At 38.2% G+C, this 25,663-nt stretch overlaps 1 protein-coding gene across 3 annotated transcripts in view; it reads left to right on the top strand.

Annotated features, from left to right (window-relative positions):
* PCNX2 (pecanex 2) overlaps window positions 1-25,663 on the top strand; it is a 344,391-nt gene that overhangs the window by 133,178 nt on the left and 185,550 nt on the right. For all 3 annotated transcript variants that reach the window (XM_063707871.1, XM_055372884.2, XM_004028606.5), the window contains exons 16-17: window positions 14,958-15,067; window positions 16,231-16,327. In XM_063707871.1, coding sequence (XP_063563941.1) covers window positions 14,958-15,067; window positions 16,231-16,327 — 207 coding nt within the window. The remainder of the gene's footprint in view (window positions 1-14,957; window positions 15,068-16,230; window positions 16,328-25,663) is intronic.

Raw genomic sequence — 25,663 nt, 5'->3', positions numbered from 1 at the left:
TTCTCTGTTAGTAATGTTTCTTTTTTCTCTGACTGCCTTTAAGATTTTCTCTGTCTTTGTTTTCAGCCATTTGACAATGCTGTGACTAAGTGTATGGCGTTTATTTTTTATTTTACTTAGGATTCTCTGAACTGTTTGATTTGTGAGTTGTTTTGGAAAATCTTTAGCCATTCTCATTTCAAATATGTCTTCTGCCTTGTTCTGTTTTTCTATTCTTCTTGGGCCTCCAATTATATACATGTTAGATCATTTAATATTGCCCCACATCATTTGTATGCTATAGTCTTTTTTTCCACTCTTTTTTCCTTCTTTGGGTTTTAGTTTTAATAATTTTACTGACCTATCTTGAAATTCACCAGTTCTTTCTCCTGCTGTGTCTAGTCCGATGATAAACTCACCAAAGAACCAACATTTCTATTTGATGTCTGTAGATAGTTTTCATTTTTCTTTCGAAATTACCCATCTGCGCATGAATGATGTCCATTTCTGTCACTAGATTCTTCAACATATCAATCATAGTCATTTTAAAGTTGAGATTTTTGTAAATTATCTGGCTTTTTCTTGTTGTCAGGCTGTGAGCAGGACACTTGTGGATTTCTACATCTGAATTGGTATCACTTGTCAGTGTTTAGTTTTGAAGAGAAAAACAATAGGGCTAAAATTTCTTTGTTGAATTTTTGTAGAATTCTTTCCTACAGTCTGAAGTTTAAAAGAAGTTAGTGGACTATGATTAGGTGTGGTTCTCTTAAGTTTTCTGGAGCACCATGCCCATTTTCACTTTTCATATTGAAGACTTTATCTAGAGGAAAAGTTTCCCTGTTATGTTTTGATTAATGACATTGTTGATTCTGTTCACATAATATGATTTAATTTTTCACAGACTTTAACTTTTGGCTGTCTTTCATGTCTCTCATTTCTTTTTCATGATTTTCCTCTCCTTATAGTTTTCCTTTGAGTTCTGGTACAGTTCTAGAGTTTCTCATTTCAAGAATGAAGAAACCAACAAATATTTATTGAGAAGTTATTGTGTACTAGAAATTATACTAGTTTATATATATACTAGTTATAAAATATAATTTATAAAATATAAATTATGTAAAATAATTTGATAAATTATAATAATATAATATATAAATTTTATATATTATTGAAATATATTAAAATAATATATAATTATATATATGTCTAAATAATAAATACAAATTAAAATGTATTTATTGTTATAGTAAGAACTCTTAACATGAAATCTATCCTTTTAACTTTTTGTGTGCAATTCAGTATTGTTATCTGCAGGCATAATGTTATACAGCAGATCTCTAGAATTCTTTTGCACTATTATATATATTTTGTATAATTTACTTCACATAGCATAACTGAGACAAGTACTATTATCCTAATTTTACAGTTATAAATTTTATTTTCTGCATTGTTTGCTGTTTGGTCTACTGATAAATTGCAGTTTGAAATTTGGCATTCATATTATTCGACCTTCATAATTGCTTGCTTAGCTTTAAAGTTGAGACTTTAAATCAGATATTTTCTAAAAATTTCTTTTTTTTTTTCATGTAAATGTGCTTTAGAAAGCTTCTTTAAGTGGTCCCTTTAGAGAAATATCTCATTTTAAGAATGCTTTTTGTTTGTTATGTGCTTTTTTTCCTCATTTCGCAGTGAGAATATGTCTTTGATAACCTAGCATCGTCTCTGTTCAGTTCATAGACCTGTTTTGTGTTTGGCCTGTAGAGTGTTTAAAATTTTTTTCGAGCCAACATTTAATATTAGGACAGTCAGTGTAAAAATATGATTCTCCTACTTCTCTTAAACAATGTGAAGATCCGGCAACACTGGGCTGACCTTCCCATTAGGTAACAACCTGCTGACACTGAATAGTAACTCACAGCTACCGCAAACTCACAGGTCTCATCATGTCCTATCATTTTTTATGCCTGAGCCACATAATGTATTTATGTCACTTGGCTGCCCACATTGATGTTAGATTTTATGACTTTTGTCTTATAGTCAAGAAAGAATTGAATTGGTTTCTGTTAGGGAATTGTAAGACTCCTTGGTCAGATCTTTTCAGAGGTACCTCATGTCTGAAACACAGGAAGAGAGGAAAATGAAACAAAACATGTTTCGGTAATACACTACTAGTTCAGAGATGATTTTTCCCAGGGAAAATGTCTTATTGATGGAGTTTGGGGTAGTTATATCAGGAAGCTCATCACAGGCAGTAGATATAAAGAAATGCCTGGGACAGTGGTTATCTCTGTTTTACCCTCTTGGCTCTAACTTCTACATCCATGACCTGAATGAATAAATGCTGCCGCCTCTACGACAGCAGGAGTTGCTGCAGACTGCCCATCCACAGACGTGCAAGGCCAAGTGGTAAAATGTCTGCTAACCCCTTGGTCTATACTCACTTCCAGCCCTTCTGCCTCTCATTTAGGTGATGTTAGCAGAGGTCTTTTCCTGTTTACTTCCTCAGTGCACTACTGTCTTTCAAATGGAGAGAGGAGTTGGAGTCAGACCTTACAATCTTCTTTCAGTCTAGACCCATCTATAATATAAGGTCTGGCATAAATTCCTCAGGGTCTATGACTTGTGCACGAGTAACTTGCTCTGGTTCCCAGTGTGGGTTCAGGCTTTTCTCTTTTTGAATATTTTATTGGACACTTAATGAGCTCTAGGGAGAGGGAGATCTTGTTCTTGATGTTCTTGATGCCATTTGGACTGGGACCCCACACTTAACCCTTCTTGGCAACCCTGAATAGCAAACAGCATCTGATGTAAATATCATTGTACTTGATTAATGGAAACGGAAACATGCACCCTCTCTGTAACTGATGCAGAAGCTGAAACATTCGTATTCTGTGATAGTCAACACATATTTATTTGTTCAGCAATAGCTCTGCCAGGTACTGTAAAGATATGGGAGGAGGAAAAGACATTCCTTTCTCCTCAGGAACTTAACATGCATTTGACAAATGCTGAACACCCATAATTATCAGTTCAGATACTCTCAAAAGTAATGTGCATTCATGGATTGTTACACAACTTTTTCTTGCAAAATTCTTAAAGGGTTTTAGAAACTACTGAAGAATCTGGTATTCAAAAAATAGAGTATCTTGGGTTTTTACCTAGTTGCTGGACAGATACTGTTATTCCCTCACCTCCCCAAATGTGGCTCCATTTTCATGTCAGACATTGCTAATTGATCACAGCATTTTTTTCTAACCGAGGTCAGTAGTACCTTGGGCTGCCCAGGAGATATTACAGTCAGCCAGTGCCAACTGATCAGAGCCAGCCCAAGAGATAAACTCTATTCTCTATCCTGGGTTGAGACTTTTATTTCTGTTTTCTATTCAGTTTATGGCTTGTTACAGGTGTAAGTCATTTTTGGATCAGAGTAAATAGATTCCATTTTGAAAGCACGCCGTTAACTCTGTGATGGAAAGAAACATTTCAAGAACTCTGGGGTTTACTTAGGTGTTGAAACAGGCTTTGACCAATTGAAACTGGGGTGCTTTGGGAAGGTTTATTTCATCTCAGGGAGGTATTGACTTCTCTTTCTCAGCATAGAACAAAGAACATTTGCAATAAATACTATAGTCTGTAGTAAAAAAAAAAACAAAAAACAAACAAACCTTAATGTTCTAACCGTATTTTAAAACACCTTTTGGTAAAAATAGAGCAATTTGAATTTCTTCCTTCTCATTTGTACGTCCTGAGTTTTCTAATGGTCTCAGACTGACTCTCCACTTGAAGACGCAGCACCTATTAAATGCTGTGAATTGAATGAATATGGTTAGCAAATTGTCAAGAGGGTCCTTAGGAAACAAGAAAAGCTCACCCATCTTCAGTCTAACTCCCACTTACCCAGAGCTGTGATTCTACTTCTTGTTTAACGATGCTTTTGTTTATACCTTTTATGCTTACTCTTTGCGTTGCTGGAATTGATTTTTTTTTCCCTTTCATCTCTAGTGCATCATGATGGATTGATGGATCCTTGTGAACCATTTCAGCATGTCAGCTGCCTTGCTAGCAATACAGTTTTCCATATGGGTCATGATATATGTGTTTATTTCCTTAATTTTTATTATTATCACTTGGTAGAAGCAGATTCAGAGACCATGAGTTAATTTTGTCCTCTGGAATATTAATTAGGGAAAGAAAATTTGATTCCTCTTTTAATTTCATATTCTCTTTGACTCGTCCAAGATGGTACCAGGTAACATATAAATGGACTCCCTCATTGACTTAAATAGTATTCGACAGTGATCTACAGAAACAACCAGAATATTTGCTCCTTGGAGAAATAGCTCAGTAGTTAATTAACTGGGCTTTCTGTGTCTGGATAAACTGTGATTTCTATTTTTTATTATCCTTTACAAAGAGATTCTTTTTTATTGATGGCAAGGGGATCCAGAGGTTGAAGCACATTATTATAATTTAATGTTTCCCACGTATCCTTAACAACTGCTTGCGGGGGAGCTTTTCCTATATTTCTTCTGGGTCCCACAGGATTGCAGCCTAACATCATGCTGCTTTACAGGAACTCAGGGTTTAAAATCTAATCATAAATGTAAAACAAACTCATAGTTCTAGATATTATTTAATGCTGAAGTGGACCTGAGATGCCTCCTAGTCCAATTCCTTCATTTTATTATTTAAAATGAGGAAGTGAACATCCAAAGAGAGATTAAGTAATTTACTCCACATCACACACCCCAGGTCCCAGATCTGTGTCTTTTCAGTCTTCCTTTTGTGCCATCCTCACTACCACACTTGAAGTATAAATATATTTGTCTAGTTGAAAGAACAGTTCACAGCATATAAGACAGTTGCAGATCAATGGTTCTTTAATCTACAAAATAATTTCCAAAGTGTCTTCTCATTTGCCCCTTACTATATCTCTATGTAATCGATAAGGAAGATATCAACATTCCTATTTTCCAGTGGTGAACCTGAAACACAGAATGCTTATTTGCCTAAGGGTGCATGACTAATTCACATTGTTTTTTCCATTGTAAAAAGGATTAGTAGTACCTACCGCATGTGGATGTTTCAAGAAGCAAATAGAATCAAATCAATAATGTCTATAAAGTGCCTGGCTAAAGGTTCCTGTTAAGTGGTGTGGGAGGCTGAATTCTAAGATGGCCCGAGACTCCTATCCCCTGGCATACATGCCTTGTACAATTTCCTCCCCTTGAATGTGGGCAGGACCTGTGAAGGGGATGGGATGTCACTCCTGTGATGAAGTTACATTATCTGGCAAACTTGAAGGGATTTCGCAGATGTAGTTATGGTCCCTAATCAGGTAACTTTAACTTAAATTAAAATTTAACTTAAAAGGGAGATTGCCCAGTGTGGTGGCTCATGCCTGGGATCCCAGCACTTTGGGAGGCTGAGGAGGGTGGATCATGAGGTCAGGAGTTTGAGACCAGCCTGACCAACGTGGTGAAACCCTATCTCTACTAAAAATACAAAAATTAGTTGGGCATGGTGGCGTGCACCTGTAATCTTGGGAGGTTGGGGCAGGAGAATCACTTGAACCCAGGAGGCAGAGGTTGCAGTGAGCCGAGGTCACACCACTGCACTCCAGCCTGGGTGGCAGAGCAAGACTCCGTCTCAAAAAAAGGGAGATTTCTCTGAGTGGGTCTGACCTAAAAAGGGAGATTATTCTGAATGGGTCTGACCTAATCAGAAGAGCCCTTTAAAAGGGGGTCCAGAGGGCAGGGACAGAAAAAGCAATAGAGACCCTCCCTTACTGGCCTAGAAGAAGTAAACGGCCAGGTTATTAACTGCTCATGGAGGTAGCAACATGGCAAAGACCCGGAGCAAAGGCCTCTAGGAGCTAGAACAGGTCCCAGTGGACAGCCATCCAGGAAATGGGGACTGCAATCCGACAGCCAGGGGGGACTGAGCTCTGCCTACCACCAGTGAGCATGGAAGAGGGCCCCGAGTGTGAGATAAGATCAGAGGTCCAGTCAACACTGACATTTCAGTCGAGGAGACCCTGGGCAGAGGACCCAACCACACTCTGCTCAGGCACCTGACCTAGGAAACTGTGAGATCATACATTTGTGTTATTTTAAACTGCTAAGTTTGTGGTAATTTGTTACACGGCAATAGAAAGCGAATACCAACGATAACTATTCTTAGCATAAATAGTTGGTGGTTATGATGACTGTAACCACAATGTTAATAATGCTAATAGTAATAAATTTGAAAGTAAAACCTAAGTTTTAACTCACTTTTACTTATATCAGACTTCACATTATATTTTATGACTAGAATTGTATCATTTCTAGCTGCAAGAGACCAGGAATAATAAGTCTTTTGGCTGTCTGAACAAATTGCAAGGAAGTATCTGCTGCTGAGGATGAAGGGGAAACTGATCTCAGCCAGCCAGCTCGTGCTTTCTGCCATGCTTCCCTTCCTGGTCAGCAAAAAAGTAGAATTGACCCTCAAACCTAGTTACTGCTGGATTATTATGACCCTCAAGCTTGACGGTGTCAGTTGACACTGATTTGGGGAAAAAACAGGAAGAATATTGATAGCTCAGAAGTTGTTCAAAATGGAATTGCAATTGTTGAGTGAAGTAAGATTTGGACTTGGGGGTTTTGGTAGTAAGCCCCGAGAGCATGCTGGGATCAAATCCAGAAGTGTAGTGACTGATGGGGAGTGAGGGATACAGAGAGGAGACGGTAGGTGGAAAACAGCATTCTAGGCCCAGAATTTGAGCTGTTGTGACCCTAGTAGTGATGGAAGACAAAACTTGTTTCAGTGACACCAGCCAAAGTTTATCTCCTCTCTTCCAGAATCCTGAGGACAACATTGTCCTATTGATGTTCATTCAATCCTTGCTTTTTTCTGTATGTAATCAATTCTATGTGAAAAATATAGATACTTAACCACAATAACTAGTAAAAGCCTGTTTCCTCATGTGTAAAATGGGCAATACTTTTACCTTCGATGTGTTTTAAAAACTACGTGTGGTCGTGAATGTTAAGCAGCAAGTCAGGTAGTCGCTGCCGAATGCATGGGAGCTGTTGCTGTGTTTCTTCTTGCTTGTGCACACTTTTCATTGCTCCTTGAAGTCACAGACTGTGGTTTATATATGCTTCTTTTTATGTCCTATTAGTGTGTCACATAAAAGGTATGCTATAAAAAATCTTGGATTGAATAATTACAGATAACTTGCAAAAGGGCAATGAGAAGGAAAGTAAATGTTAATGTTTTCCCTGAAGTACATGTATTTGTGTGTGTGTGTGTGTGCATTTCTATGTATTTATCCATGTAGCTATAGATAGACTTGGATACATGGGACCCGTTATTCTGTCTTGCCAGCTAACAATCTCATTTTTCTTCAGTACCTATCTCTAAAAGTGAAATACTGTCTTGATTCATAAACATATCATGTTTTTCACCAAAATGAAAAAAAAGTATGAAATAAGAAGAATCTACTCTTAGCAGATAGTGAAGTCTGACTTGCCATATGTGTTCACATAATTGTTCATTTATTTGTGGGGCACATATTGACCTATAATTTAGGGTCAGTGCGAGGCACTGGGGGAGCTCCTTCTGGGGTGTTCAAGGTCCATGAGGAATATGGACAAGAGCTGCTACAGGGGTGCACTCTAGGGGTTCGGGGATGCCAGAGCCTAGAAGGTATCCATTGCACACCCACACGTGCCGGCCACATGACACTCCGCAGGCCGTGTGTGAAGTAAGAAGAGAGAGCACAGTTCAGGGACTGGGTGACACATCTTCCCCTACTAAATTTCAGGAACTTTATGGGCCCAGCGCGCCTTTTACTTAAAGATGGGATTCATGTCAAAAATAGACCTAGAAATAGGACTTATACAGAGTCAAAATGGTACAATCTCGTCCTTATTTTAGGATGTATAAAACCTCAATCTCAAAAATGTCCCTATGTTTAATGCGATAAAAAAATCAGTTTCTTTAAAAAGAAAGTATTTAAACCTGATATGAAAGGCATAGCAAAGCGAGAATCCGGCCTGTTGATATTCACTTTATAACCAAACCCTCAGTTAGTCTGTCCCATAAATTCCAACATAAGAGGTGTCTAAAACTTCTAAGGAAAAAAATGCTGGAATTCAGACTGTGTTCAGAGTGTGCTTTTTTGTACAAAGCCGAACTGCCCTATGCATTCTCGTCAGATAATTCCCAAATGCATGTGAAATCTACCACAGAATTATAGGACTATTAGACAGTTTTATTACTACCTCACAAAAATATTTCAAAACCTGTGGGAGTTTTATGAAACCAGCACTCATCAATCCTTATCATTCCCAATTTTGAGGCCCATGAGATGTGTCTCAGAGCAATTAGAGGTGTTAATTTTGAAGCAAACTGTCACATGATAAATGCTTCATTATCTGTGGGCAATAGACCATTTAAAACTTTATCTCTTTCCAAAATCTTTATATCTTTAGATATACATTTGTAAATTTTAAATCTTTATAAAATTGATCCCTTCTTCCTCTGAGCCGTTGCTCTACATGTGTTTCAGCAAGCCCTGAAATAGGCAACAAGCACTGAAATAGGCAGGTAGCTCAATAGATTTCCAAACACTGTTGTGTGGATGGATGCATAAATGGATGAAACAGCCTGTAATGCTGGGAACTTGTAAGTTACAGTGATTATTAAAACATCCTAACCTTTTTTTTTAAATGAAAAGTGGTGAGATGTCTACATATTTTTCACAGTTAGCTATATACACACTTAAGGTGGTGGGGTACATGGAGCACTGAATTCAGGGCTGTGGAGGCTGGTACTGGTCTTACCACCTTGGGCAAGTCTCTTTCTTCCTGTCTCCTTGCTTGATCAATAACTTGAGGTGAGACCATCTCAGTTATGAAGTTCCTTCCAACTCTAAAGTAATCTTTCTTGAAGATAGTGGGTTTTGGAAAATGGCAGTCTGCATATGAAGGGATAACCCGTGATGTTGATAATCAAGTAATCTCTCTTGTCCTTGTTTACTTGAGAAATCAACCTCCAATCTGAGGGGTGTGCGTGTGTGTGTGTGTGTTTATGTATGTATACATCTGCATTAGTTGAAAAAGTGAACAGGTAACCTGGAGAATGAGGGTGTTTCCAGGAGAGAGCCTCAGAAGATCCAGGTGGTTTGCTTTGTTACCATGTGTCAAAACTCAGGGAAGGTCAGTTTTTTTTTTCTGAGAAAGAGTTGTGTGGAAGTGTGAGGTTGGGCAAGTAAACATGAAAATTAGCACCTGGAATATGGACTCCATAACACCTTGTATCCCACCCTTTTCTTGGAAGAATAAGTGTGCCCCGCTGGCATCACTTTGCTTTTTCTTGTTGAAGGACATAAACATCCTTCTTCCTGCCCCTGTGGCCACATTGCCATTTACTCCTGTTCAACAATTTACCCTGAAGCTATTAGTTATCCTTAAAAGAAATCATATGTAATGGAAGAATGAATACAGACTTCTATTAATATAGGACAGAAACCAGGAGTGTAACAGCTGTCCTTGGTGTTTTTGTTGGAAATGTTTGATTAAATATCGAAGTAGAGAGAAAATGAGAGGAGATTTAGGCAAGGAGTATTGAGGGAATAAAAGTAGGTAAACTCAATTATCAAAATATATTTGGAGCCTAGACTTAATTTATTGTCAGCAAAGACCATCCATCACGGGTACCCTTTCTTTTCCGATTAATGAAAAACTAACACTGACATTCAACTTTGCTGGGGACAAGGCTGTTTTAAATCTCATTAAGAAAGGTGTCGTCATCCCCTTTTTACAGAATAGGAAGCTGAACCACCGAGAAATTAAGTGCCTTCCACGGAACAATTCATTTCAACGATGAGTGAGCCTGGAACCAACTTCTGCCAACACTTGTTCCCTTGACCTTTTCTCTGATCCATGTCATGAGAATTATTTCTAGGGTCTTAGTTACTCATTTCTCATAGGAATTTCTTCCAGGGTCTTCATATGTATGGGCTACATGTGAGAGAAAAGGTTGCACCTTCACAAAATCATGAATTAAATACACAGCGCTGATTAGTGCAGATGAATCAATGACAAGAAATAGAAGTTAGCAGGTTCTTCTCCTTTCGAAAACGTTTTGTGTTTATTGTGTAATGGTCAAGTATGAAATGAAATAAGAGAAGCCCTAGATGGATGGACAGAGCAGGGTGAAGTCGATGTAAGGATGGAAGAGCCAGCCCTATCTGCCCTGCTTGGCTCTTCCAGAAGCCCCTGCAGCGGAAGGACCACGTTCTGCATTTGTGTGCAGGGATCCACTTAAATGCCATTCCTTTGACTCATGTGAGCTTCTGCTTCCTGCTGTGTAGCCCCTCGTGTGCTCTGTGAGCAGCTCATTGTCCCCTCATCTGTCATACTTGACTGCAGTTATCCATGTGTTTTTCCTTTCCAAGACTCTCTCTGTCCTGTTCATGGTTATGCTTCTGGGTACCCAGCACATTGTAGGAATGAATGAATGTTTGATGCGTGGACTCTTAGGAAAGTATAAAACTCAAGTTTCAGAATAACTTTCCTATTGCTGGGGGTGCTGTTTGAAGGAATAATGAGAAGCACATAGTCAGGAGATTGCCTTTTCTCTGATAATCTCATCACTTCTGCAGCATTTCACTGTCTGATCCACATTTGATGTAAGCTACTCAATTCCTTCATCTTCTTTTCTCGCTGAAAATTCTTGTCCACATGAGTCATTATGAAAGCCGAGACCTTGTAGTCATTCTCGCAAGGATATGTCAGGGTGCTAACATTTGTGCCAGGTACCGGGGAAAGAAACATGCAAGGTTGCCCCTGGTTGGGGAGTCCAGTATCTAATGTGAAGGCAGACAAGTAAACGGTGGGACTCAGTGAGAGGTGCCTAAGGTGTCATGGGGGATGGGCACACATAGGAGATGCTGCTTCAGGGATGGTGATGCCGGTAGCATCTTGAAGGGGATTGTGCCATCGGGTTGCCCCAGAATGTCTTTTCTAACATGGATAAAGTTGCCAGCTGCCTTTGAGTTCGAGCTAACAAGTCTTATTGCAGGTCGTTTTCATACCAAACATAATAAAAGAACATAGTAAAAGTGTTTCCACCATTAATTCAGTGAAACATGCTGAAGAGCTACTCTGTCCTTGTGACTTAGCAGATGTGTATGCACAACTCCTGTGGGCAGGTGCTCTCTGCTGAGGGTCAGAGCCCAGCTATGCCCCTGAAAAAAAAAGAGACACTTTAAATGCTACCCTAGAAATGTTTAAAGGTGATTTTGATGCACAAAGGAGGAGGATTCTGTTCTGCCTGGGAAGTCAGAGGAGGCAGCACTGAGCAGGTGGAACTTATACTGGGCACTGAAGCATGGGTAGGAGTTCACCAGGTAGAGGGGAATGGAATGGAATGGAATGGAGTCAGGACAGAAGAGCCGTCTGTGCAGATGGAACCATGTAGGCAAAGGCAGGAGGGCAGGGAGCAATTCATCTTTTGGGTTTTGCTGCTGTGTATATCCTAAATGTGAGGAAGGATGCTGAAAAGGTTGGCTTATGCATCTGCCTGTGGAGTAGATTTCATTTGGTTGGTAATGAAGAATCATTGAAAGATACTGAGTGAAGGGCACAGACATGATCCGATTAGCCTTTTGGAAAGGAGAACCACTCTGTCACTATACAAAGGACAGAGTGTGGGATCTGTGGGGTGGGGTAGGGTGTGGATACTGAAGGGTGAGTCCCCATTAGGAAGCATTAACAGTAGTCCTAGGACAAGACAGTGGAGGCCTTAACCAGACAGGATGCAATGGAAAGAAGCAGCAGATCGGAGCAGCATTGAAAAGGTGTATTGATGGCACACAAGGATCAGGAGACTGTGGAGACGGTGGGAAAGAAACAGCTCTCAGGTGTCTGTCATCAAGTGGGGGCTGCATTGACCCCTCCCATGTCAAAAACTTAAATCACCTGGGTTACAGAAAAGCACCCTCACAACAACCATTGAGTAGGTATTGTTTTCCCTTGTTAAAGAAGAGGAACCCAATGGTCAGAGATGTCTAGTAACTTAGCCAGTGTCACACAGCTCATGGTAGGACCTCCACTCATGGGAGTTACCCGGCTTGACAGAGACTACTGAGTCATTCACTGATGACCAGGAGTGAAATGTGGAGCTCAGACCTTCAAAAGGCTGAGATGGCACTGAAATAAAAAAGAGGGATAGTCTATGCTATAGACTGAATGTGTCCCTCAAAATTCATGTTGAAACCTAATCCCCAATGTAATGGTATTGGAGGCGAGGGCTTTGTGAGGTGATTACAGATATTGAGGGAGGAGTCCTCATGAATCAGATCAGTGTCCTTGTAAAAGAGGCCCTAGAATGCTCTCTTGCATCTTCTACCATGTGAGAACACAACAAAAAGGCATCATCTAGGAATCAGGAAGCAGGGCCTCCCCAGACAACAAACCTTCTCCTTCCTGCACCTTGACCTTGGGCTTTCAGCCCCCAGAACTGTGAGAAATAAATTTCTGTGGTTTATAAGCCACCCAGTCTATGATATTTTCTTATATCAGCCTGAACAGACTAAGAGAGTACAGTAGCTTTCAAGGGCAACTGGATCAAGGGGAAGGAGGACTTTTTTTATTTGTTAAAGATGTCAGCAACTGGCCGGGTATGGTGGCTCACCCTTTAATCCCAGCACTTTGCGAGGCCGAGGCAGGCAGATCACCTGAGGTCAGGAGTTCGAAACCAGTCTGACCAACATGGTGAAACCCCGTCTCTACTATAATAAAAAATTAGCTGGGTGTGGTGGTGTGTGCCTGTAATCCCAGCTACTTGGGAAGCTGAGGTATGAGAATCGCTTGAACCCGGGAGGTAGAGTTTGCAGTGAGCTGAGATTGTATGACTGCACTCTAGCCTGGGTGATAGAGAGTGACTCCAGCTCAAAAAAAAAATAAAAAAGCAACTTGAGCATTTTTATAGGCGGGGCAGAGGGGACCAATGAAAAGAGAGTAGGACATCCTAGTGTGAGGGGAGAGTTGGGCTCAGGGAAGGAGGAAGTACACCTCTCCCTTGGGCACTGGAAGGGAAGGCGTTGCTGATGAAAACTCCAAAGAAAGAAGAGGTCCGTGCAGGATGCCTCATCACTGGGTTGGAGCTTTTCAACAAAATTGGTGGGGAAGACGTCTGCACAGAATTAGAAAAATAATAAATGCAGACATGGTACCTTAGAGTGCTGGAAAAGGCACCCCACCCTCGGGGAAGCTGATCTGAGAGGCATGCAGGGTGTCCTGGTGTGGGGAGCTGTGTGGAGAGTGCGTCTGGAGGCAGTGAGTCTTACTTCCTGACTTTGTAGCCATGCAGCTCAGCAGCCTCAGGAAGACTCAGCTCCCTGCAATTTGCTTTCCAGGTACTGCTGTCAGGCATTTAGACTTCCACAATGGGGAAGATAAAAGAAATACATTTTAATTTCTAGGAAAATGAAGCATGTAAAAATAAAATCACTTGCTCTATCCAGTGTATCATTTGCTTTTCCAGACTATTTTAGCAGTTACAGTGGACAACTGCTAAGCACACTTGACTCATTCATTTGTAGATTTCATTATAAGCACCACAATTAACCCATCTTAAAAAAAAATCTTGACAGAAAAGTATTTAAGTTCTTGACTAAATTCAGCTTTCAGAAGGCATCAGTGATTCTGCTGATGGTGATTGAGAAGATTAAATATGTAGACATTTTCTTCTTGGTGTATGAGAGACATGTTTGTGTTGGTGGGAGCAGCAGGTATGTGTGGGAGAGGAGCTGCAGTCCCAGGCCACCACACTGGTTGGGGTGGTAACATGTATTTCCCATGTGCTGCTCTGCCAGGCCGAATACAATGTGTTGATAACTGATATCTGTGCTTCTATCAAATTAAACCTGAAGTGCCTCTTTTCATTTCAAATAACTTTGCTCTTTCCTCAGGTGATTATCTTTAATCTTTGTTAGAAATGCTTGTTCCCTGGTGGCACAAAGAAATAGCACTTGAACATAAATTTAATTCTCTCAGCAAGGCCATTTTTACTTTCTGCAGAAAGGGTGCTCTACGCAGATGGAACAATGGCGAGAGCATGCTTGAACAAAGGAAAAGCAGACATATTTATCCCTTACACATTTGGGTCGTCCTTACTGCTGTGTCTGGCATCCATTGGCTGGAGCTGGACCTCACAGTCTTAAACAGATACCCTATTTGCTAATAGCTTAACACTTTCCTAAATAGGTAAGTGCAAGGGAGAACAAAGAAGAGGAAGTTGCTCATGAAAGGTTTAAGGAAGCAATAACATTTCCAAATAGGGAAGGCGCATAAGCTATGAGCTAAGACTTGCCTGGGCCTGTCCAGACATGCTTGAGTAAGCCAAAGCAACTAACTGGGCTAAAGCGTAAGAACTGATAGTTGATAGGAGGCTTTAGAGTAAGAAGCTATTATTCCTAGTGTCTATTATTTTATTTTTAAACCAAGACAAGCTTTGAAGAGGAACTTTTCTACTTTCTACAATCTTTATCAAGTTTTCAGTTCATTAGTCTATTTAATCTCATGTCATTTTTACATTTTTTATGCCATTTAGACCATCAATTAATAAACATTGAGAAATACAATTATTATAATTGTTAATTATTATATTGAATTCAGAGGAGTGACACATGTTTAATATTACATTCTATAGAACATTCTAAGCTTAATTTCAGGAAAGATTCAGTTTTATTCTTATAAGTATGTATAATTAGTCAAAAAGTTCCTTATCAAAATCAATGTCTATAAACCAACAGGTGAGTTTTTTGTGTGCCCACCAGATGCTTATATGTCCATGGGCAGGAATGATCATGGGAATAACTCATCCATCCAGCTGGACCTTGGGGATATTTCTAAATGTCTGATAGAGATCCTGCTATTCACACAGCTGTGGAGTGACTTGGCTAACTGACATCTTTTCTTTAGGAACCGTGGAGCATGCAACACATCCCGGCACTGTTTTCGGCCTTCTGTGGCCTCTTGGTCGCCCTTTCCTACCATCTGAGCCGTCAGAGCAGTGACCCATCTGTACTCATGTGAGTGGTCTATGCCTGTGCTCTCTCATCACTGAGCTGGGGGCATAGTTCCTGCAGCTTTGTGCCCTGACTGAGATGGGCAGACAGCAATTCACTGCCCATTGTGATTTGACTCTCATTATTAAACTAACTGGTCACTCACTAGAGGAGGGAAGGAGAAATACAGGACCAGCCAGAAACTAATAACAATTAAAAGTGAACATCTAGCAAACATTTTAATTTTGCTCTTTTGATTTTGGAGTAAAATGCACAGTGGCAGGAACAGATGGCCGATAGCACCCAAGCCCTGTTGTGACTTTCCCTTGAGTGAGCTGGGTAAGAAGCTACCTCCTCAACAATACCCTCTCTAGATCCATTAACTACATCCCTGCCTTTACTCTAGGCAGTTACCCTGGGGAGACTAAACCAGCACCTCTGAAAAGAAAGATTTTGTTTGATTTTATTGTTTTGTTGTTGTTGTTGTTCCCAATCTGGCCAATGTCCTCTGGATTTAAAGTGAAATTTGCACCAAAGTGTTAAAATGTATTTAACGTAATCCTTAGTAATGTGAAAGTATACATTACAATCTTCCCTTTAATCATATCTTTAAGTTTTGGTAACGTGTACTCTGGCAACTGGAAATCTTTCATGTGATGCCACAGTGAGTTTAAGATATTGACAGTAGCATCTTATGTAATTTGTTTAAATTTATGAAAGATTTTAAGATAACCATAACTCTTTGAGGACCAGAGACACCATAATTTTAGGCTATTAGGTGCAGTAGTGTGAAAGGCATGAAAAATGGGGGAAAGAAAAGTTAAACATGGTTCACACAATTTTTAGTGTCAATTGTATTAGTGCAATGTTCACTTTCTGCTGCTAATTGTGAAGATGAAGCCCTAGTGGGCTAGCAGAGATGGAGGACCTTCCCCATGTCCCACTGCTGACAGTAGAGGGCAATGATACTGCTAAGGTACTTGACTGCTCTCATTAGGATGAAATTTACAAATCAAAACACTATCTTTATGATCACTTGAACATGCACCTCTTTTTATTATAAATTTTTAAATGAAGAGAGCACTTGTTTTTGTCATGTGTGGGTGTGAGATCTAAGGTGAAGTTATTTACCGAAAACACTGTCCCAGGAACATCTTTAATGAAGTATTGTGTTTTTCCACTTTCAGGTCCTTCATCCAATGCAGGCTGTTTCCTAAATTTTTACATCAAAATCTGGAAGAGTCAGCTGCCGACCCTCTCCCCAAGAAGATGAAAGATTCAGTGGTGAGACATTTGCATTGTGTAATGTAGCATAGGAGGGCCTCATCTTTCAGCAGAGATCAGGCTCTCAATGGAGCTCTAGGCAGGTGGACATGAGAAGGACTAGGACAGAAAGATACACCTCGCTTGGTACCTGGCACACTGGGCTGTTGAGCTGCCTGCCAGGTGCAGCCCTATTTGAAATGCTTGTTATCCGGTGCCGTAAAGAAATAGCACTTGAACGTAAATTTAACTTACTCAGCAAGGCCATTTTTATACTTTCTGCAGAAAGGGTACACTCGCCAGCAGTTTTGCCATGAGAGTACACCGAACAAAGGAGACAGGGTCATTTATAACCTGACGCATCCACCTTACTGCTGTGTCCGGTTTCCATTGGCTGGAACGGGACCTCACATTCTATATTTGTCCCGATTGGCTAGCAACTTAGAACTTTTTAAAGGAAGCAAAGGTAGATAGAGGAGAACAAAGGAAGGAGGAAGTAACTTGTGGAATGCTAAGAAAGGTAAAAACACCTTTAAATAAGGAAGAGGATCAGGCTATGACCTAATGCTTGCTTGGACCAGTATAAGCATGCCAGGGCAAGTATTTAGGCTAAATTGTGGGAGCTAAGAACATAAAGTACATTGATTTCTTTATCACGGCTAGCAGATATTTAAGAATGTCAGCACAGGTCTTTGAATAAATTTTGCTTCTAAGAGAAGTTACTATTTATTCCTAATTAAATGGGGAGGAAAGTCTTTGAAGAGGAACCTTTGCTTTATTTTTTTACAAGCCCTTTAGAGCATCTTTTTTTTATTTTAGAGACAGAATCTCACTGTCTCCCAGGCTGGAGTGCAGTGGCATGATCTCTGCTCACTGCAAGCTCCGCCTCCCAGGTTCACACCATTCTCCTGCCTCAGCCCGAGTAGCTGGGACTACAGGCGCCCGCCACCACGCCCAGCTAATTTTTTGTATTTTTTTAGTAGAGATGGGGTTTCACCGTGTTAGCCAGGATGGTCTCGATCTCCTGACCGCGTGATCTGCCCGCCTCAGCCTCCCAAATTGCTGGGATTACAGGCGTGAGCCACTGCCCCCAGCCTAGAGCATCTTGATGGTGGCTGTTGTGCACACATGGTGTGGCCACTTAGGTGGCCCTCAGGTGGCTGCAGTTTGCCAGGATAGTCACATGAATCACATTCAGTCCGTTTTGTGTATTGCTGGCACCAAACAGCAGGTGGGCTCTGCACGAATGAAAGCTTGTCAGATAAACGTTTAGCCAGCCTGCCCTCCTGATGTGGTCCACACACAGCTGTTCTCCACATCTTCTCCCCTAAGCACCATGCTTAGTTCAGAGCATTCTTTCGAAGTTGCTGTCTGCATAGCCACTGCTTGGGGCCCTTGGACTTTAGACTTATGGCTGGGTCACAGAGAAGGGGGCAACCACACTGGGTGGAGCACGGGAGAAGAAAAGGAAGAAGGAGAGAAAGGAAGGAACAAGATAATCCTACAACTATAAAATAATGATGCCATTTCCTTGTTCACCAGGATAATGGCTCTGGACAGCTTCAAAAATTCTCTTAGCAGATGTAGTTTCTTTGGTATCAACTTACAAACATTCATACTTTGAAACACAATGCTCATTAATTGTGTAAGCTCCCATACATCTGAGTATTGAGCTTGGAGCCTCTGATGTCCTTGACTCACACTTTTCCTGGTTTTCTTAGGAATGACAGATAAAAGGAAAAGAGAATAGTCTGTTGATCCAGCCAGGACTGTGTCGCATTTGTCTTGATATCCACAGAACCAGTGCCTGGTGTTACAGTGGGTGCTCAGTACAGTTCATGGAATTTCGATGAATTTAATTGCAGTCCGCCATTTCAAGACGATGTCTAGGACTCACAGCCAACATGATAGCCTTAAAAAAATTCATACTCAGCTTTTGTGCCTTTGAGTGTGGTCAGAATTCAAACTAGTATTAAGGCTTTTTTTCCACTACAAGGGAATCAAAGGACAAATCACTTAATATGAGTAAGGGCATAGTTCATGAATTTTAGGAGCAGAGATACATTTAAAAGCAGGTTAAAAGTCAAAGCAGCTGGGCCTGATGAGACGGCAGCTTTAAAAAAAGAGAAATATTAGACATAAGCCTAGCATCCACAACCTGACCTCTAATATTTATACCAGGAGACTTACAGGGAGAAGGTCAAACTGACGTTCCTACAGCATTTTCTGTAAAAGCCGTAGGGTGGCCCAGAGTCTACCCAAAAGTCTCCCCATGGATATCTGAGAAAAACTATGCCCTTCAATCTTCCTTGATTTCATGACTAATGAAGATGCATTTCTACTTTCTGATTTATTGCTGTTAAAAAAAATGTAGGAATTACACAGAAATTTGACAAGAAATTTGCCCAGCAGAGGTTGATAGTATTTCATTGGTATAATTAGATGTGATGGGCTAGGTGTTGCCTCCCTTGGTTTTCATGCCCTTTGAAATGCTTTGTACATTGTGGAGCACATAACTTGTTAGGTGATTTAATAAGATGTTTGTGTTAATTTCTCTGAAAAGTCTCTGGCCTAATTATAATATTTTAATGGGAATATCACATTCAGCTTTTAGAGTTTGATATAATACCTTCTGTGACACTGTGCAAGCATAAACACCACCCCCCCCATTATCTCTGATTTTGTTTCTCTGTGTCTCCAGCTCTTATTTTCTCTATCTGTCTGTCTCTCTTCTTGAGTTTTAGTTTGTATGAGAACCCCTCAGGGAGCCTCATTAGATTTCAGTTTTCTAGCCCTCTGCCCATATTCTGATTCATCTGGCCTGTGAGGGGGTCTGAGGATCTTCATTTTAACAAGAATGTTCACCCAGGTGATTCTGTTTAGGTGATCCACAGATTGCACTTCAGGAAACATTGATCTAGAAACAGAGATATACCAATGGGCCTATACATTTGCATATGAGCAAGATAAGTTATGCACACAAAGTTTATCACCAAAATTCATTACTTAATAAAGATATAAACTTTCCACTAGTGGTTTACCTGGTTAGTCTTTTTCTGTTTGTCTTATTAGCACAGACTCTTTTAACTTTCATATCTTTGTCATTTTCAACACCCTTTATTATGTTTAGATTTGTTTGTTTGACTGTATCAATTTTCTTCAGTTCCTAGAAACAAAAAAAAAAAGCCTATTTAATTCTTATGTGTAAAATTCAAACAGTCTTTTCCTAAATCATTGGTTATAATATCTAGATTTTTCTGGTCCCATGCTGCTAGATGTGGAATGTTGGAACAGGGGTTCTTAAGCTTCCTTTGAGAGTTGGAGTGTGAAGTACTATATAAAATGCCACAGTAAATTTAAAATGTTCAGTATATGAAAAGCTAATACATTTCTTAGTTAAACATGCACGGATTTACCATAAATCCAAAAATTTATATATAAATTTATATATAAATTTTTCATTTTTTTCTCTTTGCAGACTTACACTGGCCAGAACTTCTAAAACAATATTCAATAATATTAATAGTTTGCTATTTTACATTATATAAAATAGAAATTATCTATTACATATTATATATAATTTATATAAAATATAAATTAAATATATAACATAATTTTTATATAATATATAATATAAATTAAATACATATTTATTATAATACTATATAATATATAAAATATAAGTTATATATTACATATAATATATAATTTATTATATATAAAATATAAATTAAATATATTTATATATAATTTTATATATTATATATAAAATTTAAATTATATATTTATGTTTTATGTATATATAAAATGGAAAGCAAAATAGTAAAGAGTAAAGAGCAAAGAGAAAAAGAAAAAAATGCTGATTTATATGTGTATATAAAACTTTTCTGTGCATACTATATAATCAACTATGATAAACAGGATTCATAAATACAACCAGAGAAAAGAAAATTTAGAAAAGCAAGAACTTTCTAACATACCAGAAATAACCTATGAAAATGTGATCCAACTCACAATACCAACAAAATATCTGATTTGATAATGGAAATGATTTTAACAAGTAGTGTCACAAATAAAGTAAACTAACTACCGCAGTTTATTAAAATGTAAATGATGTTCTGAATGAGTGGAGATAGATATAACCTGATTTTGGATAGGAAGGCTGAGATTTACAAAATGCCAATTCTTTGTAATGAATTTGTAGGTTTCATATAATTCAAAACAGTTCCAAAGGCATTATATTCCCAACATTGAGAAATGATTCTAAGGTTCCTTTAGAAGAATAGCAGCTAATAGTTTTTAAAAACTTGAGAAAGAAGCATAAGAAAAAGGAACTTAGCACTTTTAGATTTAAGAGTGAAGACTGGGCTGGGCATGGTGGCTCACACCTATAATGCCAGCACTTTCGGAGGCCGAGGCGGGTGGATCACCTGAGGTCAGGAGTTCGAAACCAGCCTGGCCAACATGGTGAAACACCATCTCTACTAAAAATACAAAATTAGCCAGGTGTGGTGGCACATGCCTGTAGTCTCAGCTACTTGGGAGGCTGAGGCAGGAGAATCACTTGAACCCGGGAGGTGGAGGTTGCAGTGAGCCGAGATCGCGCCACTGCATTCCAGCCTGGGCAACAAGAGTGAAGCTCTGTCTTTAAAAAGAAAAAAAAAAAAAAGAGTGAAGACTGAATAATCAGAGAAAAGTATGAGACTATCCAAGATCAGAGAATGGGATTAGTGGATCAGAAAAACACAGAAAGGAGACAGACTCTTTTATGAATGTATTATGTCAAAATTAAATGTCACAATCAAAAATTGATTTTCAGAGTCTAGTGTTGAGGTAATTGTTTAGCAGTGGGAAAGAAGAACGAATCTTATGTGCTAGTCCCTCGCCAGACACCAATGTAAATGAGAGAGGGATTTAAGAGTTTCAGAAAGTGAGAGAGAGGAAGAGGGAAAAGGAAACGAGGAAAGTCACGTGGGACTTTTTCATTTCTGATATTATGGCAGGTTACTGCTGATTAAAACTAAAAATTCTGAATAAAATACAAAAAAACTCTTCCTGAATGTAACAAAAAAAAACCTGACAAAACAATAAGGAATTATCAGCTAAAAATCTTACTGAACAGGAGTACCTGGAGGAAGCAGGGCAGGAAGCTGCTTTTTCCCCAAGAGCATTTGCCCAACCTGGGGACCTTAAGCCTTGTTTTTCAGACCTCGAACTATGGAGAACAGGAATTGAAGCCCAGGTGGGTGTCCAATGCCAGACCATGGATCATCAGCCTGGGACACCAAAGTGCCACACTCTCAGAGTGAGGATGATCCTCAGGAAGTCATCTCTACCACCCTCCACACCAGGAAGTGCAAGCAGACTCATCTCATGATTGAGCAGAATAAGAGAATCCTTGAGAAGTCATAAGTTTGCATGGATTTGCAGCACAAGTTCAAACAACTAGATGGCACCAAATCCCTCAATTTATGAAGACATTTAACGTGGTACCCAATTGGAAACGCCTCATGGCAGAAACAAACATAAATCCTTTCTAGAGGGTTGCCTTGTCCAAATGTTTCCCAAACCAGTTTTTTTACAGAAAATGCACAGCTTACTATAAAAAAATTGTAACCTACACATGGAAATAAGGAACCAGCAGAAACAGGTCTGCAAATATTTCAGATATTGGAAGTATCAGACACAGATTTTAAAACAACTATACTTATTATGCTTGAAGAAGTAAAAGGCAAGTTTTAAAATTTATAGACCATAGAAAATATTTAAAACAATCCAGCATGTTTGAAAGAGAGCCAAATAGAATTTCCTAAACAAACAAATAAACAAATGAATCAATTGAAATATACACCACCACACACCCCACACATGGGAGATTAGATACCTCTGAAGAGAGAATTAGTGAACTGAAAGATAAGGAGAGAAGAAAGTACCCAGAACGTAACACTAATTGACAAAAGAAAAAAAATCAAGAAATATGAAAGAGAAATGACTTGAAGGATAGAGTGAGAAAATCTAAAACATATCCAATCAGAATTCCTAGAAAAAGAGAGACCGAAGCATAATCAATATTTGATGAGATAATATCTGAGAGTTTACCAGAATTGATGAAAGACACTTATCTTGAGATTCAGGAATTTCAGTGAATCACAAGTAGGGTAAATTAAAGAAAAAAGAATCCGCACCAGACAAGCCATAGTGAAAATGCAGCATGCCAAGCACACAGACCAACTTAAAGCAGGTAAACAGAATGAACAGATCTCATTCAAATGGATGAGAGGCTGCAAGCTCCCTTATCAAGATCCCTCATGGAAGCCAGAAGACAGTTGTTGGATATACTTAATGATGTGTAAAGAAAGTAACTACCAAGCTAGAACTTTACTCCTAGTGAAAATATCTTTTAAGGATAAAGGCAAAATAAATTTTAGAAAAACAAAAGCTCAGAGACCCTCATTACATGTAATTCTGAAGGTATTTTTCAGTAGAAAGTGATCTTGTGTTAAAAGTAATTTGAGGAGAAAAGCAAAAGATTTTTAAAAAAAAGTGGTCTTGGATGGAAGATCTGATTTGCAAGTGAACAAAAAGAAAAGAAAGTGGCAGGTACGTTGGCAAACCTGAGTAAATATTAACTGCATTAAACCATGATAAGGCTATATAGTTGGCTTAAAAAATGTAAGGTAGAATGAAAATACATGACTATGATAATATACAAGTTTAGACGAGAGGAGAAATGAACTTCAAGTCGTCAGAGGTCTTACTAATGTCCAAGAGAAGAATAAAGATACAGATTGAATGTCCCTAATTCAAAAATCCAAAACCTGAAATGCTTCAAAATCCAAAACATTTTGAGCACCAACGTGACGCTCAAAGGAAGGGAGTGTTTTGCATTTCGGATTTTCAAATGAGGGCTGCTCAGCCTGTACCATTAACTTTGGTCTGTGATAAATTAGGTATGCATGTTGGAATGTTTTGTGCAACTACTAAAGGAATACAAACAAAGCATGTAGCTTCCAAATCCAAACAGAGGGAAAAACAGAAAACTAAAAAATAGAAGTTATTCACAAATAACAAAAGGAAATTGGACTAATATGTCATACTATACTTAAAAGTCAATTCCAGGTAAATTATAAGCCTAAATATGAGAAAATAAAACCTGAAAGCACTTAGAGTCATAATAATGGAAACTACTTTTACGATAGCAGTGTAGGAAATAATTTTTTAAAACAACACAAAAAGATTCAAATTAATTAAAATTATGACCTTTGATTTATTATTTTAAATTTTACAGAAAAGAGACTAGTGTCTAGATGAATATAAGATTCCTCTAAATTAATAAGAAAACCAGATATCTCCATTGAAAATAGGCAGAAGACTTGTACGTACACTTCACAAATGAGGAAATATAAATGGCCAAAAACCATTAATATATGGGCAACCTCATTAATAATCAGAAAACTCCAAATTAAAATCACACCGACTTACCATTTCAAAACTACCAGACTAAAAAAAATGTAAAGTTCTCACAGTACTAAGTGTTGACAAGTGTAGAGCAAGAGAATTCTCATGTATTGCTGGTGGGAGTGTGAATTAGTATACACATTTTGGACAAAAGTTTGATAACATAAAGTTTAAGACATGAATAGACTGCAGCCAGCAATTCTACTCCTAGGTACTTATTCTGGAGCAAGTCTTGCACATTTGCACCAAAATACACATATAAAATTGTTCATAATAGCACCTTTTCATGAAAGTGCCAAATGAGTATTCTACAGCAAAGGAAATAAACTTATTACAGCTAAATGCAATGCATGAGTGAATCTTAACCACGTAATGTTGAGCAAAGGAAGCAAGACACAAAATAATGCATATAGTATGGTACAATATATTGAGTAAAAATGGGCAAAATTAAACAGCTTACAGTTGCATACCTAAGTCGTAAGTAGTGAAATAATTTTTTTTTCAAGCAAGAAAATGATTTTCACCAGTCAGGATTGTTGATGGGAACCTCCAGGAGGCGAGAGAAGGATTTTTGATCAGATAGCCACATACAAGAAGCTTCTAGGATGCTGGAAATGTTAGATTAATTGAACTAGTTGGTGGTTACAGAGGTGTTCACTTTATAATTATTAAACTGTACATACTTATTATATGCACTTTATGGTTACCTGTGTCACATTTTAAAACAGTAAAATAAATTTTCAAAAAATATATTAAATAAAATCAAATATTTATCCAAAATATACAGAGAAAATGATTTTTCAGACTTAGGATCCATAAAATAAATAACACACACACAATACCCCGAGTTAGATTTAAGAACATAAAAATTTTAAATTTCTGTATGTAAAAAAAGGTGGAAAAATTTAAATAATTTGATACAGTACTTGTGGCAAACTTAGGAAAGTTAAATATCTTTCTAATACCAACAACCCTTATAATTTGATTTTTAAAACCCTATAGGCAAATTATATATGTATCATTTGTATATAATTGTATACAAATATGTATATATCTGAGCTCCAAAATGAAGCCATTTGAAATTTTATATAAAATTTAGGAACAAATTAAGTAAATGTATGAAATAATTACCATTATTACGAATTTAAAAATGCAAATTAAAATGAGATGGCATTTTTTTTTGTACACATCATTAGCACTGGAAAAATTAGTGATGGTGCCAATTGTGTCAAGATGAAATCTCTTAGACATCATTTGTGTTTATGTAAATTATTATCATCTGGAAAAGCATAATTTATCAAGGATTGTGAAATGCTTACAACCTACGATAGAGTAAATGTATTTGCTAGAGTTTTTCTAGGAAATTAATTCAAAATATGAAAAAAATTTAGTATATAAAGATAATGATTTCAGCATAATTCATCATGGTAAACAATGGAAGGCAACCTAATAGTAGCAGTCAAGGGATGTTTGCACTATGAGTCGTTCAATTTCATTCACTAAATTAGTGTTTTGAGTGATCACTATGGCATTGTATGTGTATGATATCAGAAGATGGAAAATTATTTAACCACTAAATGATATTAGTGAGCCTATACAATTATGTATATATAGCTTACAAAAGAAAATACTGTGGAAAAGGTAGAAAATTATTTGCACTAAGATTAGATACTTATAAAATATGCATAGAAATATTCATATACATAATGATTATAGCTAGAGCCTGGTTTAACATCAACAGGAAAAATACTGGCTCAGAAAACACAAAAATGCTAATACCGTTAATGTCAGCTATAATGATTGTGAATGATTTCCCCCTCTCTTCTCTATGTTCTAGGGTGCTGCAGTGTTATGTTATTCTATAATGGGAAACTTAATAATAAATATTACAAAGACCTA

Source organism: Gorilla gorilla, chromosome 1 (genome assembly GCF_029281585.2).
Source record: "Gorilla gorilla gorilla isolate KB3781 chromosome 1, NHGRI_mGorGor1-v2.1_pri, whole genome shotgun sequence".
NCBI classification, from domain to species: domain Eukaryota; kingdom Metazoa; phylum Chordata; class Mammalia; order Primates; family Hominidae; genus Gorilla; species Gorilla gorilla.
The sequence above is the reverse complement of the archived record's forward strand: the minus strand, read 5'-3'. Positions and strand labels throughout refer to the sequence as shown.